Genomic DNA, 17,252 nt, shown 5'->3' on the forward strand with positions numbered 1-17,252 from the left:
TAGTAAGCATTTATACTGTTTTAGGAAAGAAATTGACAAGTAAACTGTCTTACAGGGACAATTTTGCAAACCCTATAAACAAGAGTACTCTGACAAACCTCGTAGTTTGATTTAACAAAAACCCTGCTGCAACCAGAAGAGTCAAATCTTCGAACAACATATAGAAATGTAAAAAGGTGAAGGTGCAACCAGAAAAGCCCAGCTGAACCAAGGGCGGTAATCCGATGCACTGAAATAAACACTGGGGTGCTTCCCCTCATGAAGGAGCACCCAGAGCAGCCGCTCCCGTAAGAGCGCCGGCCACGCGCCCGCGCGGGCAGCCCCGGGACAGGACCGCCCCGGGACAGCGCAGCCCCGGGACAGCGTAGCCCCGGGACAGCGTAGCCCCGAGACAGCGCAGCCCCGGGACAAGCCCGCCCCGGGACAGCGCAGCCCCGGGACAGCGCAGCCCCGGGACAGGCCCGCCCGGGGCACGGCCGAGGCTGAGGGAGCGCCGTGCCCGGCCGGGACCGCGCGCCCCCACATTGGCTGCCATTGGCTGCCGCGCCTGTCCATCAGCGGGCGAGGCGGGGCCAGCGCCAGGCGTTCGTCATCGCGGGGCGACGGCGCGGCCGTGGCCAGGCCTGGCGTCATGGCGGCGGCGGTGCCCGGCCCGCTCCTGCCCGGCGGCCGCGCTCCGGAGGTCGACCCTGCGGCCTCTGAGGTAGCGAGCAGCGCCCTGCGCTGTCTGGTCGGGCTGGCGGGGCAGGTGAGTGAGGGGCGGGCGGAGGGAGAGGCCCAGGGCGGAGCTGGCTTGGGCGCCGTGCCCGCTTCACATCACCTCGCCTCGGGGGTCCGCGCAGAGCTGGCTCCTGCTTCTTCCCGGCTTGCGGGGCCCTTGTGGGCTCCAGGAACGGAGCCGCAGAGGACATAAGTTTGCTACAAACAAGGGAGCTGCCTCGCTTCTGGAGGTTGTTCGCGCCCGCCTGGCTTCTGCCAAGGCTGGAGCAGCGGTGCCGTCTGCCTCTCCCTCTCCCTCCGGCCGGGGCAGCCCCAGGGTGCGTGGCTGCTGCTGCTGCTGCTGCTGCTGCTGCTGCTGCTTCTCCTGCTTCTCTCCCGCAGCCGGCACCGTCCCTTTGCCTCGCAGTGACGGGACGTCGCGTGTCACTTTATAGTTTAACAGATGATCTCTTCCATAGGAAATGCAATTTGCTTAATTGCTGTATCTTAATTAATTACTCGGAATTGAAAAGCTACTGAAAGCTTACAGTGCATTAAGCCAAAATAAATTATCAGGAGCTTGAAGTTAGCCCTGCCTTGGTAATAACGTACTATGAAACCCACAGTGTATCTGAGCGTCAGAATTTTTAGAGGTGCTTTGCTTTGTGGTACTTAAGTTGAAGCACGTACTTCATGTTTAGTAATGTCTATGAATTGTGTAACAGATATTATGGTAAGCCTTTGTCAGGAGAAGGTTTTAGTAATAATTTAATTATTGCTACAAATAATTTACAGATTAATTTTCCACTATGGAAACATGTATGTAGTTCTGTGAAGGCAGTAGAAGCACACTCTTACTTCAAAAGTTAGCAGTTGGAAGGTTTGGGGCCAGATGATGAGCAATATCTGCAGGAGCTGGTGTAACTTAATGTATGTTTGGTACAGAAATGGGCTCTTAGATGCCGAGGCAGTTTAGGAGTAGCTGCTGGCTGATCTGAAATTATTTTTTAGAGTGTTTCACCTCTCATCTGTGTAGAACTCTTATTATATTTGCTTCTCACCTCCAAGTCTGCTAACAAATGTCTCTGTTTTCAAACAAAACGCAAGCAAAATTAAGGGCATGATAATTCAGGCACTTACTTAAGAGTTCAGTTTTCCTATCTCTATAAAGTGATTAAAAACTACAGTGCCTTTTGGACAGGAGCACAGTGCTAAACAGTGTAATGGTCAGACACAGCTGACTCAGGATTACTGAGGCATGAAAACTATCTATTGAGGTTTAAAGGCCCCGTAATTCTTCCTGGTGAAAATTCTGAATGTGATCAATGAAGACCTAGTGACTGTCAGTTTATCTAGATGTAAGGACAACACTATGAATGACAGTATTACAACACGTCAGAGAAAAGCTGAAACTTTTGTATTTATGAAAAACACAAAGGAGACTAAAGGGAAAGTTTCCTAAGCTCTTAACTAGGGCATTCATCACAAGTTTAATTAATTGTTTCTAAACCTACATTAAAATTTATTTTTCTGCCTTGTTTTCAGTAGCTTAATTTTTTTCCAAAGCTGTCTCTACAACTAGCCTCTCACTGGACAGATCCAAGTGATTTTTAAAAATGACTGGGTGTGCACAGGCAGTTGTGAGAAAACCGTTTAGAGTTGCCACATCCCTTCAGTAGAGTTACAGTACCTATGGTGCAGAGTATAATTCTCTTGATTGGTGTTTGGAGTGTCTTCTTTCCATGACAACAGACCCATTTTACTGTCCAGTGCAATGAGCTAGAAGGATCTGGTTGCTCCATCTTAGCTGTGAAAGTCCTCTTCATTGCTCAGTTACGATCCTTTCCAGTTAAGTTACACACTTGTCTGCCAGTGCTTGAGTTCTGACAGATTTAACTTCTGTGTTTTACCCCCTTACTGATTCTAGCAAACTATCTTGCATTTTTGACTGAAACTACTGATTCCCCGTTTCCCTTTTACAGAGATGAGTGAACATGTGGCAGATTGCTAGCAGTCACAGTTTGTGATTCATCATAGTAGTTTAAGTTGGATTTATGCTAGTAAGTTGGGCTGTAAGCAGGAATATTTCTGACACAGGAGTTTTTTTACTGGAGCAATCAATGGCGTGACCAGGAGGATATCTGACAATGGCAACTCTTGAAACCAATATAGCTGATCCTGAAAAGTTCTTTAAGATTCAAGTAATAGGCAGTGTTAACATAAGTAATTTCAGCCCTTTAAAATTAGTTTTATGATCCTGTAAATTGCTGCAGAATAGGCTGTGGACTTGTAATCAGACAAAGGCTTTGAAGTTATCAAAACACTAAATTTATAAATCTCTTTGTCACAGTTTTAGTAAGTAATAGGATGTGAAAGACTGAGAACTTACTCTATTGTATTAGAAACCTTTGTTGATGCAAGAGGGGTTTATTCTTTTATTTAAAAGCAGTGTCTGTGAGTTAAAGTATCACTGGCTTCTAAGTTAGAAGTTCTGTTGCTTTTTGTGCATTGAACCACCTGGACAGGAGTTGTCCATTATGATACGAAGGCACACATAAGCTTATTCTTTTTGAAAAAGGAGGATTATTAGGAAATTGCAGTAGCACTTCTATTTTGTTTCATTCGGGTTGCTTAATCTACACCTTTCTTACACTGTCAGTAAACTGTAATATAGGAGATGTTGCTCTAGAAACTTTGGGCAGAAATGCGTGCTTCAGATGATCACATATGCACAGTAGCTTAATTCCTAAAGTAAATTTTATTCCTACTAAATTCTAAATACATTCTTTAGTCTTGTTCAAGACTAGTATATCCTAGAACATTACTTTTCCTACGTCCTATGTACTTAGCGTAACTACTAAACAGGCATAACTGTGTGAAAATGAGCTAAAATACATTATATATCTAGTTAGACTGTCTCCTTTGCTATGTAATTTGGGAATTAACCCTGAATGTAACAAGGCTGATCTTCAACTAGAGAAGGAAGGTTCAGGTTTATAGCTCTTTACAAAACTCTGTTAATGCTGGGATTTGAAACTAACATGGGACAGCTTGTCATCCACTGCTTTGTCTTCAGAGTGATGGAGGCATTCTTGTGTTCAGTTCTCAGTGTTTCCTCATACACTTCGTGGTGGCTTCAGGACACAAGTGCATATGCATTTTGTGTTCTTGTTCATAATACTTGATGCTGGTAGAAGTTAAATATCTTTAGACCATGACTTAAAGGTCACCTTTGTCATCTTCCTGAGGTACCTTTTTCTATTTCCACCCCCACTTTTTTTTTTTTTTTTTAATGGAAGGAGTGAGGGATAGATGTGCAAATATACATATGAATTGGGAATTCAGTGTTGCAAGCAGAGTACATGTAGGTCCTCTTGATTTCAAACAAGAATTTTATCTGTATTTAGAGTTTGGGGTATCACTTGCAGGATGTTTGGTTGGAGAACAACCTACTTAACTTTGGGAAATGAAAGTGAGCACTACTTTAAGATCTTGAGAAGAGCTTTAGTGTAACAAAAAGGGCAAAGTTAGGTGTGAAAGTGTGTTAGTTCATCAGAGATTATTGACAATCAGCTTTGTATTAGTGTATTTTTAGCTTATAGAAGATACATAGTTCTTTTAAATAATACTTCAAATTCATTATGTATGTTTTTCTTTATTGCCTTGGGAGTTAAATATTGCAATTCCTTGGCAGTGAAAATAGACTGTGGCAATTGTTAATTTCAATACAAATGTATATACAGGAAAATAGTGTGATTTGAAAATAGGTTTAATAGTGGTGCTGTGTAATCTAGAGTTTGTTAAATCTTGAGATTTTCAAAAATGTTTATTTTTATGCACTTATTTTTAAAATAAAGCTTCCTTTGGGTTAGCAGCAAGTAAAAATTCAAGAATGTGGCATGGTGTTACATCAGACATGGGTCATGGAGGCATAGATAGTCTTGCAATCTTGGAATAAAATACATGAACTTACAGGAGACTGCTATCCTGGGTCATGTTTCTTCGTACTGGTGGTTCTAGTATCCACTAAAAGAAAAGATGGTGTGAGCGATTAACATGAACAATATGCTTTCATACAAGAATTAATGTAATAAATCCAAGGACTGAATTAATACAATGAAAGCATGATGAGTTAGTAAGGAAATTTTAGTTTTAGAATATATTCTACAAATACTAATTTACTGAGAATATGATAGCTGCTTGCACTATAATTGATAGCAAATCTTTCCAATGTTCTCATCTAAAAGTGGGGTGGATCTATATGAGACTGAGCATAATTGTTGTCTTGTAGAAGTCTTGCATACTTTTTTGATGTTAATACAGATAATATAATTTTTTATTGTGTTTGTTTTGCCCTGTTGAAGCTTAATCTTGGAGACGATATTGTGAAAGTTGTAATCGATTGGAGCAAGCTTCAGAGCACATCAGCCCTTCAGCCAGCATTGCTGTTTAGTGCACTTCAGCAGCATATTTTATGTTTACAGGTAAATATTTCATGGGACACATTTGACTTCAAAAAAGTGATCAACAACTAAAAGTAGTTATCTCTGCTGTAAAATTTCAGTAATTTTGATCTTATGTTGCTGTGTTCAACAAAAAAGGAATGCAGAAGTGTTAAATGCTTGGGATTCCACTATGCTCCATAGGTACTCTCACTTACGGATTTTTCAGATTAGTGGTGGGAATAGCCACTGTAGGTGAGCAGGCTGAATAAATGCAGCCTCATTGATTTCTAGACTTGCATTGTAAATGTGATACATTTCCATCTATGGTGGGTTATAATTAAGCAATAAGACACGGCAGGTGTGTGTCATGCTACGATAATGATTCCATGCGTTGGGTGAGTTTTGAGGCTCATAGAGTGCTTTCAGTGGTTCAAGAAGTGGCATTATCCCAGCATGACACATCCTGGAGTGTCTTACTGCAATTAAATATATTTTCAGCGTAGGTTTTTTTTTTAAAAGAGTAATTTCTTTGACATTAATGTCTCATCTTGCCAAGTAGCCAGTCACCATTACTGTCATTTCTTTTAACTATTTGAAACTTTCCAACCCTGCCAAAAGTAATTTAGTTGCATGGCAGGGAGGGTGAGCAGTTTGTCAGCTGGTAACTGAACAGTGTTTTGACCTTGATAGTTCATATGTAAAAGATGGGGGTTTGAGTACTACTATTTTGCTTCAGCTAGTCAGTGAATTATTGGAGGTGCATAGTACTGAGAGGATGAAAAAGGAAGTTTCTGTATTTTCTTGTCTGTAGGTAAAAGAAAGACCCTTTGTTTTCCAGAAATCCACCAAATCTTTGGTGTGATGAACAGAAAGAGAAAATATGCAAGATAAAAGCAAATAAAATTTACGTCTAATATGTAAGAACACTGCAAGTAGGAATTTGATTCCATTTCAGAAAATGCTAAAAATCATGTTGTCTTTTAAAAAATTAAAGTAATTTATAGAGAGAAATACACCTTGAAATTCAGACTAGATAAAACTGATAGAAATTAAAAAGAGGCAGGGACATGTACCAAGGTTTAGATGTTACATCGTACATAAGAGTTATTGCAGTAAAATAAGCATTTTTCCTGCTACAAATGTCAGTGCCTTTTCTCATTTAATTTCATGACCTAAGTAGGTAATCAACCGTGTCAAGCAAAGCATGTGTTCATGATAATGCCTATGTATTTCATGTCTGTGTTCTCTCATTCACTTGGGCAACTACGGTTTCAAGTGGAGAATGTAGTGCTGTGGTGATAAAGTAAAGGCTTTACAGTGTAAGAGCACTGGATTTCATGTTAAGGAGGAAAAGTACTAAGCCTTACTGTTCTGAGTAGGCATTTGAATGACATGTTAATTAAGTGGCATTGATGCCAGTGATTGAAGCTTTGATTTAGCTAGTAACACAGGACTATGGGCAGATTTTCACAGAAATTTGGGAGTTTTCAAACTTCTAAAAGACACAGGTCAAAAAGGTCAGAACTGTGGTGTGCACAATATTTGGAACTTCTTTTTAATCTTATTACTGTGTTCTGTCAGAGGAAGATGTTGTAATTCCCAAAATTATTTCCATTGGTCTGGTTGGAAATTGTAATAGTGCTTGTCTTCTTGGCTTTGGGACTTTGGGACTTTATTTCTTTAACCCTAACATACTGTTTTCTTTGTTCAGCCTCTCTTAGAAAAACTACAGTCATTGATCAAAGAGGAAAATATAGGCCATGTTGAACCTGCAGGTAAAACAGAAAGTCAAACAAGTTTAGATGTTTATGATGGTAACAGTCAGACTGAAGAAAAGTATGGAAGTTATGACTTGAGAGATCTGAAGGATGCTCATTTTCATTTTGATCCAGAAGTGGTCCAAATAAAAGCTGGAAAAGCAGAAGTAAGTGATTTACATGAATTTGAAAACAGAAAAATGAAAGACCTTTCTAAATTTTAAATTTAAAGAATGAAATAGATACATGCCATCATGTTTGTTACCTGCAGATTGACAGGCGGATATCAGCTTTCATCGAGAGGAAACAAGCCGAGATCAATGAAAATAATGTCAGGGAATTTTGCAATGTTATTGATTGTAATCAAGGTAACTGGCTAGCCAGACTTTAATCTTCATAGGAATTTAAGTTGTGTGGGGTTTTTTGTTTAATTTTTTTTTATTTTCCAAAAGCACTAATCTGTATTTAAAACTGAACTTTCTCTTAAGAGTAACTTTATTTTAAAATTTAGAACTTGAATGTGTACTTCAGATGTCAGATAGAAAAACAAAGTAGTCACTGGATGACAACGTTTAAGGCATTCCATACAGAAAAATTGTATCTCTTACTGTGTTAATTTTAAGAGCTGCTATCTTAGTTCATATGGTTTTGTAGCTATTGTTCCCAGTGTTTTAACTAGATATTCCTCCAAAGTAAATGGAATTGCAGTTCAGAAATGTCTTGTAAATTGCATATTCAAATTGAAGTTAATTTAATGCTAGTTAAATTACAAAGAAGTATTTTTACAATGAATTTGAATTACTAGCTACTTGAAATGACCTTTTTTTTTTTTTTTTAACATTGCTCACATTGTTGGTGTTTTTCATACACCAACTAGTACAATTGGCTGTATCTGTAACCAATCTTAAATCCATCTGGTAGACTGGATCCCCTTTACAGGATCAGTAACTGTAGCCAAATGGATTTTTGAAGTTAAGACAGTTTTATATATGTAAACTACATAAGTAGTATAGAGATACCTTCTAAGTACCTGTGAGCCCACATGTGCATTGTCTCTGTGAGGTACTTACGCTCTTAGAGATCAAAGCTTATTGTTCAGTAAGCTTCTTAGAGAGTTTAACTGCTTGAATGTTAGTTGGAATGTAAGGATATATGAAGTTTAGTAGAATATGCTAGAAAGTAAAACACTGTTTCCCAAAATTGTTAATTAAGTACAGAAGAAATGATAATAAGACCTGTCTCGTTGTTCAGGCATAATAAAATATATGTAAAGCTTTGGTGTATATGAACAGAGATTAATATATAAACATTAGTATAAATTAAGGTGGTCCATACTATAGGTTTCTATGGTTAAGCAAATGGAAGAATTCACATGGATCAGAATAAATGCAGGAAGGTTTAGGAAAGAGTGCTGATGAGTAAACTAGATCAGTCAAAAATAGAAGAGTTTCAGAAAAGGACATAAAACCAGAATAACAATGGTAAGCAGGAAAAAAGCTTCTGTACAGGAAGAAAGAAATAAGTTACAGAGAAATGCAGTGAAAAGTAAGAACCAAATAAATTTGGTCCTGACCCAGTAAATTTCTCTATACATACGTGCGCACATTAATACGAGTGACTTATCCAATTAAAACTAGTAGGTCCATGCAAGTGTGTGAAACTATTAATGGGCAAGTGTTTATAGAATGAATTAAGTATTTCTGATTTTTTTTTTATTGTTTGAAGCATTTTAATTAGATTTGTTAAAAGCATCAAGGCTGATGGTGGTTAGAATATTTTCAATTATAAATACATAATTAGGACCTCACTTGTTATGTCATTATTTATTTAGAAAATAGCTGTGCCAGAACAGACGCAATTTTCACACCCTATCCTGGATTTAAAAGTCATATAAAGGGTAAGCAACTCTTCTAATACCCATTTAAGTGTCCAGATATGACTGCACTGATAAGTTTTTGATATCAAAACTTTTTATAGAATGCTCAAAAATGCAAACTTAACGTACTGATTTTTGACTCTAGTGAATACTTTTACATCTTCATTTATGTCTCCAAGGTTTTAAATCTAAATTAATGGTTAGGCACTAAAGACCAAAACAAAATAGCCTATTTTCATTGTCTAAAACGAAATGTGGAAAAGATAAAGGAGGACAGAGAAGCTGAACAATTCTTAGTTTTTCTTTAAGGTGAAGCCATCAATAAGGAAATGAGATTGAATAGGATTATCTTCTATTTTTCATTAATTGGAGTAAGTGTATTGAAATAGAATATAATTTGGGGACAGTGGAAGTTCTAAGACAGATTTATAAGAAGTGACGTGCTGGGGAACGAGTTTATCACTGCACTAACTTTTGGAAAGGCATAAATAATATGGAAGCGATTGTCTAACAGAAGCTGTGTGTAAAATACTGCTTGTTCATCTGCTACTCTCTAGGTATATGCAAGTTACCCTTCTTTAAAAACAAATTAAATACCCAAAATGAGAATGAAAGTAACCCTCTTCTCCATTTTTGAGAGTGATAATATTCAGTTATCCACTTAGTATTGGTCCTAGAAACCAATAATTATTTTGAATTCTGTAATTCAGAATAATACTGTAAAGCACAATAATAAGTATTGGAAGGTATGGTGAGCTAAGAAGGAGATGGGGAAGTGAGTTCAATTTTAGAATCTTTCACACAGAACCTCTTTGAATAAGTCAGTGTTTTAAACTGAGTGTTAATTTGTAAGTTGGCAGCATGATACAGGAAAAAAGGGAAGTTTTCACTTCAAGGAACAGTTCATAACTGAAATGTGAAAAACACTTAGAAAGGAATTGGAACTAAAACCAGCATAAATTAAAACAAGAATGTAGCATGTGGCCTTCATGAAGTATTGAGTAGGAATGGTGTATGTGTGTGTGTGCTTCAGCATCTGGAGTTGCCAGTATAGTCTTTAAATCTGCAGTACACTGCAGTAATTCTATGAGGAGAACTTAAGAAATGACTGTGATTTAACAAGAAGTGATCAAAATCTCCTGATGAAGACATGGTCAGCACGGGTAAAAGATAGTCCCAAATGCAGCTGAAGAGTCACTAAAGCTTTTACTCAAATGACAAAAATTAGAAGTGAACTTCCTTGCTGAGGTTTGCATTGGTTCTTCCAGTTGTGTACCTCCCCTCATCTTCATATGTTTATGATGCTTCCTGTAATATGAGGTCTGGCCTCTTCTTTGTGTTCACAAAAGCTCACATGTATAACTGCTGACATAGATACCTAGGTTTCTGCTGTTTATCAGCAGCTGATGACAAATTCTTGACACTGCCATTCTACATGAATGTATGAGTAATTCTTTTACTTTGCATATGTAAAATCCTAGGTTTTTGCTAGGTTTAGTTACTCCTGCAAAAAAATAGGAAAATGCTTTTACTTGAGCTTTTGATCTTAATGTATGTGGAACCCTTCGTATGCAAGACTTTCATGAAACTGATTTAACACAGGTTTTCATGCTTGAATACTTTGATTCTTTTAGTTAGATCTGCTTTGTGCGTCATGTGCATATATGTGAAATTTATTTTGTCTTTAAACAGTTTCTAGGGTAGTAAATACATATGGGCCTCAGACTAGATCTGAAGGAACGCATGGGCCCAGTCACAAAGCCAGTGTACCCATGCATGATTGTGGAAACCAAGCTGTTGAGGAGAGATTGCAAAACATTGAAGCACACTTACGGTTACAAACAGGTTTGTATCGTGTTTTAATTTTGACATTGGTGTGCCATTTTATACTACAGTTATCATTACTGGGGTGGAACAGGGCAAGTCTATAAAAAATGATACTGTAAAAACAGTGGATAGATCCACTGAAGGGTTTAGTCACCCCAAGTACGATGGTCTACTGTTTAGGGTTTTATGCCCAAAAACTAACCCAGATTTATGCCAAATTTGAGATGCTGAGTTAGTAAGTGTACCCATTATGTGGTGGCAAATAAGAGAGAGGCACATCAGAACAAGATTTAAAATAATATGGAGTATCTGGAGGTGGGGGTTCTCCGTAGCCACTGGAGTCCTGCCTTGAACCGCTGAACAGGAAAAGCTGAGTTTAGGTTGAAGGGCTGCTTCATGGACAACTTGTGGGCTGGTGGTAGAATCAACACAAAGGATGACCTGAAACCTTTTCCTAAAGATGGATGTTTCTTGAAATACATTTAGATGAAAAGCTTATTTCCCAGAATGTGGGAAGCTTGTTGTCACTACTTCCCTTTAGGCCTGCAAACATGAGTCCATACCTTTCACTAAAATACATGCCATAGCCATCAGCCTAGTGACATTTTTTTTAGGTAGTTGTTTTCCTCACCCCAACCCTAGTTTTCTATAATATAAATCAATGAGGAACTTAGGAATGAGAAATTAGTATTTTTTTTGAAAATTCTTTTCAAAGTAGAACAGAAACCTGATCTCCATCTGGTAAAGTGAATTTTCTATGCATGACACTATGGACACACTTGACTTTTTTGTCTTTTGAATACTGAATAGATGCCAATCCATTCTCTTAAAAATACTTGGAACATTGACTAGATTACTAGATTCCTGTGACTGTGTAGTGGATTAAAGTTCTCTGGCAGGAAGGAGAGTTAAGATATGTGCAGATACTCGGAGGCAGCAGTCAGAGCTTGATGCTTAGCTGTGTAGCTGTCTCAAAAATAAGCTGGCTTTTGTGCATGGAAATAGAATTTGGAAGTGGCTGGTCAGCATTAGGGTTACAATGTGTAGTAGCTTTGGAGTTTGTGCATATGAGGGATAATGATTGGAGGTAGCTAAGGAGGGGTCCTTGCTTCCAGGTTGTGCCTATAATAGGTGACATTATTTTGTTTGAAGGAATGGGTCAGCTAAACTATAATATAGGTTAAGAAGATGGAAGCATGCAACACCAGCTTAACTCCTGTTCAAATCAGCATTCATGGGGAACATCTCTGTATTATTTGATGCATACCCCAGCAGCTGTGCAAAAAATACTCATCTGAGCAGGTAACATGCCTCAGCTACCTGTTCCACCAGTTTTTGTTTCTGGCAACAGAAAGAGTTAATCTTGATTCACTGGCTGTTTTTCAGAACAGCTTCTAGTGCAGTATTGCTCTTTTCCCTTTACATTAAGAGAAAGCAATATTAAGAGTGAGAGGTGAACCAATTTAATTAGTAGGTGCTGAGTGATGAGTAGAAAGCAGAACTGAAGGAGGGAAGCTACCTGCAAAATTGTTTCTTTGAAGGGACGAAATAGATGAATGGAAAAATACCTCCAAAACCCCACATTAGTGCTTATTTTGGTAGTTAGCAGAATAGAATTGTCTTGTCTAACAGACCTGGAAATAAAAGGAAATGGGTGTCAAAAAGGAAAAGCTTGCCAAGGCCTTGGTTGTCAACATGGTTCAGAACCAGACTATCATTTTAATTGGAATAGCCAGTACTTAGTTGTGATAGTTGTTTTATATAGTTATTTCATTATAGAATACTATGGAGTGCAAATAAGATGCTTGCTAAGGCTGATCTTTTGATCAGTTCTGTTTTTACATGGGGAAATGAGCCCAAGCTGCTGTAGTATAGATGAAAACAGCAAGTGGGTTGAGGTGGGATTTTTTTGGTGCTGTTGTTTCTGTGGTGTGAGTTGGTTTTGCTGTGGGTTTTTTTGTGAGGGTGGTTCTTGGGGGAGCTTTTTTGTTTGGTTATGTTTTTGGTTTTTTTTTTTTCCAGAGCTCTGTTATTCAGTTCAATGCGCACATTCCCCACTCCTGTTCTCCCATCTATGGTCAGGCAAATGCTGTTCTTTGTCAAGCACAACTCATACTTGTCCTCTAACCTCTGATGCTCAGTGGAGATTGTTCTGAAAGAAACCTATCTTAGATATCAAAGCTGAATTCATGTGTGGTCTGCCATCCCATCTGCTCTCTCCTAATGCTGGTGTCAGCTTTGAAGTGATAGCGTTTCATTTATGACCAATGTATTGTAAGAGTGATCATTAGTTGTTTCAGGGACCTTGTCTGACATACTTCAGCCAACTACATGAAGTTGTCTTACTGCTTTCATTGACTGCACTGGCTTATCAATCAGGTTTTATCCTGAATCATATTAATTATCCTTCCTTTTTATTATCCCATCCATTTATTTTGTTTCAGCTACTGGTTGATAGCTAATCTTGAAGAATGCAAATTTGAAACTTGCAATCTTTAGTTAAATAAGTTATTCAAGCACTTTTCCTGATTTCTTTGCATTACTACTGGTGTATTTAGGTGGTCCAGTACCAAGAGACATTTATCAGAGAATTAAGAAGCTTGAAGATAAAATCCTTGAGCTGGAAGGACTGTCTCCTGAATATTTTCAATCTGTAGTAAGAAATTTTCTCACCTTCTTTTGCCATACCTAAATGTGTTTTGGCCTTTTGTGCTTGAATCTTTGATGTACAGAGAAAAACTTAGAGGGCAGACACTTTTAATAAACAACTCTGGCTTGGTTAGTGGTTATATTACATGTGGATCATCTAACCAAGTTCATATTTACCTAATTTCTCACTCAAAAGAAGGATGTATCTGTTAGGAGAACAACACTGCTGCCACCCAAGCTTGACTAATTTGTAAGAAATGTATAAGAGAGGTTGTATTTCTCCTCCCTGCCTTACAATCTGAAGTGCTTCTTATGTCAAGAAAATTGACTGAAGCTTTGATTTTTGATAGAAATCATTAATGTCTTAAAACAACTAAAATCATTTGGTCTTCTGTACATGATCCGATTGATAACGCTATGCGAATAACTTCTAAATAGATGAGAGAGTAAACCCCTTAAAAATTCCTTCATGTGATTCTGTGGCTTAGTTTTCTTAGTTTCTGGTTTTCAGGCAGAGCTCTGTCTCTGAATAGTATACCTTAACCTTAACTCACCAAAGGGTATTAGGACAAAGAAACATTAGTTGTTACTACATTAGGCTCTACTTGACTGTAGGAATTTCTTGTGTGTTATCTTGCTCTTCTTTCCCTATGTAACAGTAAGAATGTCTCTTTTATTGTTGAATGCATTTTAATTTGTATCTTCTTGCTTGAGAAGAGTCAGTAATCAAAAATCAATAGCAATATTACACATTTTTGTTTATAATTTTTTAAATTTGTGTTGGAAACCAATAAAGTTCTTTATTTGTGAGGGTATTCCTTTAAGTGGCTGAAAACCAGAAGTTAAAACATACAATTTCATAAGCTGAAATTTCTATTGAAAGTGCTTTAGGATCTCTATAAGGAGGATCAGGGAAAAAATTGTGATGGTGGCAATAGTAGTATTGCACAGTAATTAGCACATTTTATCCAAAGTTTTGCATAAATATTGGTGTGGATATAGGCAAATTTTAGGGAGAAAAATATTGACAGTTTCAAAAGCTTAATTCTGTCTGAAGGAAGCTTCAGTTAAATTGATAGTTGTTGACTGCCAAGTGTGGAGAAGCTTCAACAGCTTCTGACTGCTCTCCAGTAGTATTTCTCATGATCCAAAGTACTTAATTATAAAAAAGGTTTCTTTAATCCATGGAATGGCAGTCAGTGTTTTTTTCTATACTTTAAAGACTCTTGACAATGTTGTTACAGAATTATTTGTGGTCCTCTGTCAGTGCAACATTAAGTCTATTTTGATTATGTCTTTTCTTCAGAGCTGTTCTGGCAAGAGGAGAAAGATTCAATCTCCCCATGTAAGTGCTATTAATTCTTGTTCGTCTTAAGTTTAGGATGTTTTGAGTGGAAAGTTCTACGAAGCAAATATCTAAGTTCTCAGAAATAGCTGCATCAGTATTGGATAGCTTGCTGGTGAAGAGAGAGGGAAGGAGACAGAAAGCTAGTGGGTGTTACCATGAATCACATGGTCTTCTAAGAATATATACTAGGGTAAGTTAGTGTTTTCACCAGTTAGAAGGATGATAGAATAAAACAAATCAATAATTTTATTAATCAAGCTGAAAGTAACAGGCAATTTCTGTATTCTGATCAGCCCTCTATTAATGTCATTCTGTTTTGTGGCTTAGTGGTTTTTGTTGATGTAAAAATTATTTTTCAATTTGCTTTACTGGTTTCTGGAAAGGCAAAATTAGAAATGGCTGGCTTGGCAAAAGTATTGCAGAAGGACCCAACATTATAGCAGGTAATATAGCAACAATATAGCAGATTCCTGTAAGTAAGGCTTGCCATTTTCACAACACCATCACATAAGGGAATGCATTAGCCATGTACCTTAGCCACAAGAGAGAAGTTTTCATTGGTACAAGTGGGACCATGGCTGGAACCTTGTCTGCTCCTAGCCATCACCCTTGGAGACAGATGGACTGGGGAGAATGCTTAGGATGGGATGTGGGCCATCTGAGACTTGAGAAAGTAGGATTGTTTAGGAAAAGAAAGTCTTGCATAGGGTGAAATATTCTTATAAAAAGGATGATGACTGGTTTGTGTAAGAAGATATAAAAAACCTGTCAGGTTAAGTGGCACAGAGGAGCTTGATGTTGGGCAGTAGGGAAAGAAAACCCTTCAGCTGTAAACTGAAGTCCTACAGAATCTAGGTAGTCTTATCCAGTGTTTTAACATGAAGGGATTTCTTAGGGTTTTTCATGAGCAGGCTAAACAAACATTTAATAGAAGTAGCACCAATATACTGATCCATGGTTAGGACTGTCTTTCTTGCAAGTTTATGTTCTTTTTCCTTTAAATATAAATAGGCAAAGACTAGATTCAGACAATTCTGCAGAAGTAGATCTGTCACTTAGTGCAGTATGCAGTGACCTCAAGTATCAAGTGATAAGCCACTTCTCTAGCAATTACAAGATGTAAATTATTGTAATTTTTATTTTGTTCTTTTAGCAGAGCTATTCATTGGCTGAACTTGATGAAAAGATCAATGCTATAAAACAGGCATTACTGAGGAAAACAAAAGAAAGCAAGTCCAAGGAGTCTGAGCAACTTCTTCGATAAAAGTGTTTTCAGAATCCTCATCATGCTTTACACATGCCTAAACCATAGACCTGCGTAGTGTTCATCAGAGATGACTAGCAATGAAAACAAAGCATACATATATGCTCCTTTTGGATGATCTTGAAAGCTTTCTTTCTGAGTAACTTGTTTAAAAGCAGCCTTATTAATGAAATACTTACTTTAAAATGAAGAACTTTTCAGGAATGTCATTCTAATAATCCATTCCCTTCTGTTATAAAGGAGGACTGCAGCATTGTTTGTATGTCAAAGGTCTTAACCTGCACACAAAACTACATCTCGTGTAATTCTTGGTGACTAAGTATTCCAAAGGACTATCTTTTGAATACTGTTCATGTAAGTAGTTTGCATAGACTTGTGAAATTAAATACTTCCTCAGAAATAAACTGACATGCAGAAAAAAATTACCAAAACCTTACAGAATGCATGCTTACCTGTGGGGTTTTTTTCTGTGTTTGTCACTCTTTTCACAGCTGTTAGAAATGCAGCAAATTGCACTTCTGTGTGACAGGTGATTATGGAAATCCTGTATGTGTAAATATAAACAACCTTTCTTCACTTTCTCAGTGTCTTGTGGGAATTCACATTTCATAACCTGCTCAAAAACAATGTATTCTAAAAACCATCCCAGGGGAGATTTTGAGGAGCATGCCAGCAAGGCACCAATTTCCTTTCCATATGCATGCTTACATGACTTTTGAAGCATGGATGCCAGCTGTGTAGTTTAAATTAAAGTCAGACCTTTGGCCACACAGTGAAGTGAGATTGTGTTGTGACTTTTTGTTTGGTTTTGTTTGTTTGTTTTTTAATAAACTATTTTCTATTTATACAAGTTCTTTTATTTACTGTCTGTCATTATTTCAGTTTAGAAGAAAAGTAGCTGTTACAGAGGGAGTTTTAAATGCACTGCTCTGCTTACAGCAGTCATATTGTTGATGTCCCTGTATCAGTCTCTGTGACAGGTGTTATGAACAGTACTGACTGGACACAGCCTTTGAGTAATAGTAGACATTTTCTGTGAACTCATCTTTTTATCCAGAATAACATTTGTTATAACAACTGCAGCTAATGTTTCTCTGCAGGTGAACCAGCAGAGATGGGAGGTAAAGCTGCTTGAGGTCTTGTCCTGGCTCCCGGAAGGACAACAGTATGGTAGTTGCCTCTAAGGTGCTTTGTTGTCCTTCCAGGAAGAGATCTGAGTGCCTCAGATACAACAGGGGATACAAAGAGGGTTTTACCCTCTTCAACTAACTTCCACTGTCAGGACTGTTTCTGCAGAAAGATGAGCTCTCCAGTCCACCACAGCCCCATAATAAGGTGGATCCAGGATTGACCTCTTACCACCATCCTTTTTCCAGAACTACACATT

At 37.9% G+C, this 17,252-nt stretch overlaps 1 protein-coding gene across 2 annotated transcripts; it reads left to right on the plus strand.

Annotated features, from left to right (window-relative positions):
- The first annotated feature begins 607 nt into the window (after positions 1-607).
- LOC104688463 (MAP3K12 binding inhibitory protein 1) lies at positions 608-16,715 on the plus strand. 2 transcript variants are annotated; one of them, XM_039552815.1, is made up of 9 exons: positions 608-748; positions 5,064-5,183; positions 6,856-7,068; positions 7,173-7,269; positions 8,733-8,798; positions 10,470-10,622; positions 13,163-13,260; positions 14,560-14,598; positions 15,755-16,715. In XM_039552815.1, exons 1-9 carry the CDS (start codon positions 632-634, stop codon positions 15,863-15,865), a joined length of 1,014 nt encoding a protein of 337 aa, XP_039408749.1. In that variant the 5' UTR covers positions 608-631; the 3' UTR covers positions 15,866-16,715. The 2 variants fall into 2 exon arrangements, with proteins under 2 accessions (XP_039408749.1, XP_039408750.1); XM_039552816.1 differs by having other exon boundaries at positions 15,758-16,715.
- Positions 16,716-17,252: the final 537 nt, after the last annotated feature.

Source organism: Corvus cornix, chromosome 5 (genome assembly GCF_000738735.6).
Source record: "Corvus cornix cornix isolate S_Up_H32 chromosome 5, ASM73873v5, whole genome shotgun sequence".
Taxonomy (NCBI): Eukaryota; Metazoa; Chordata; class Aves; order Passeriformes; family Corvidae; genus Corvus; species Corvus cornix.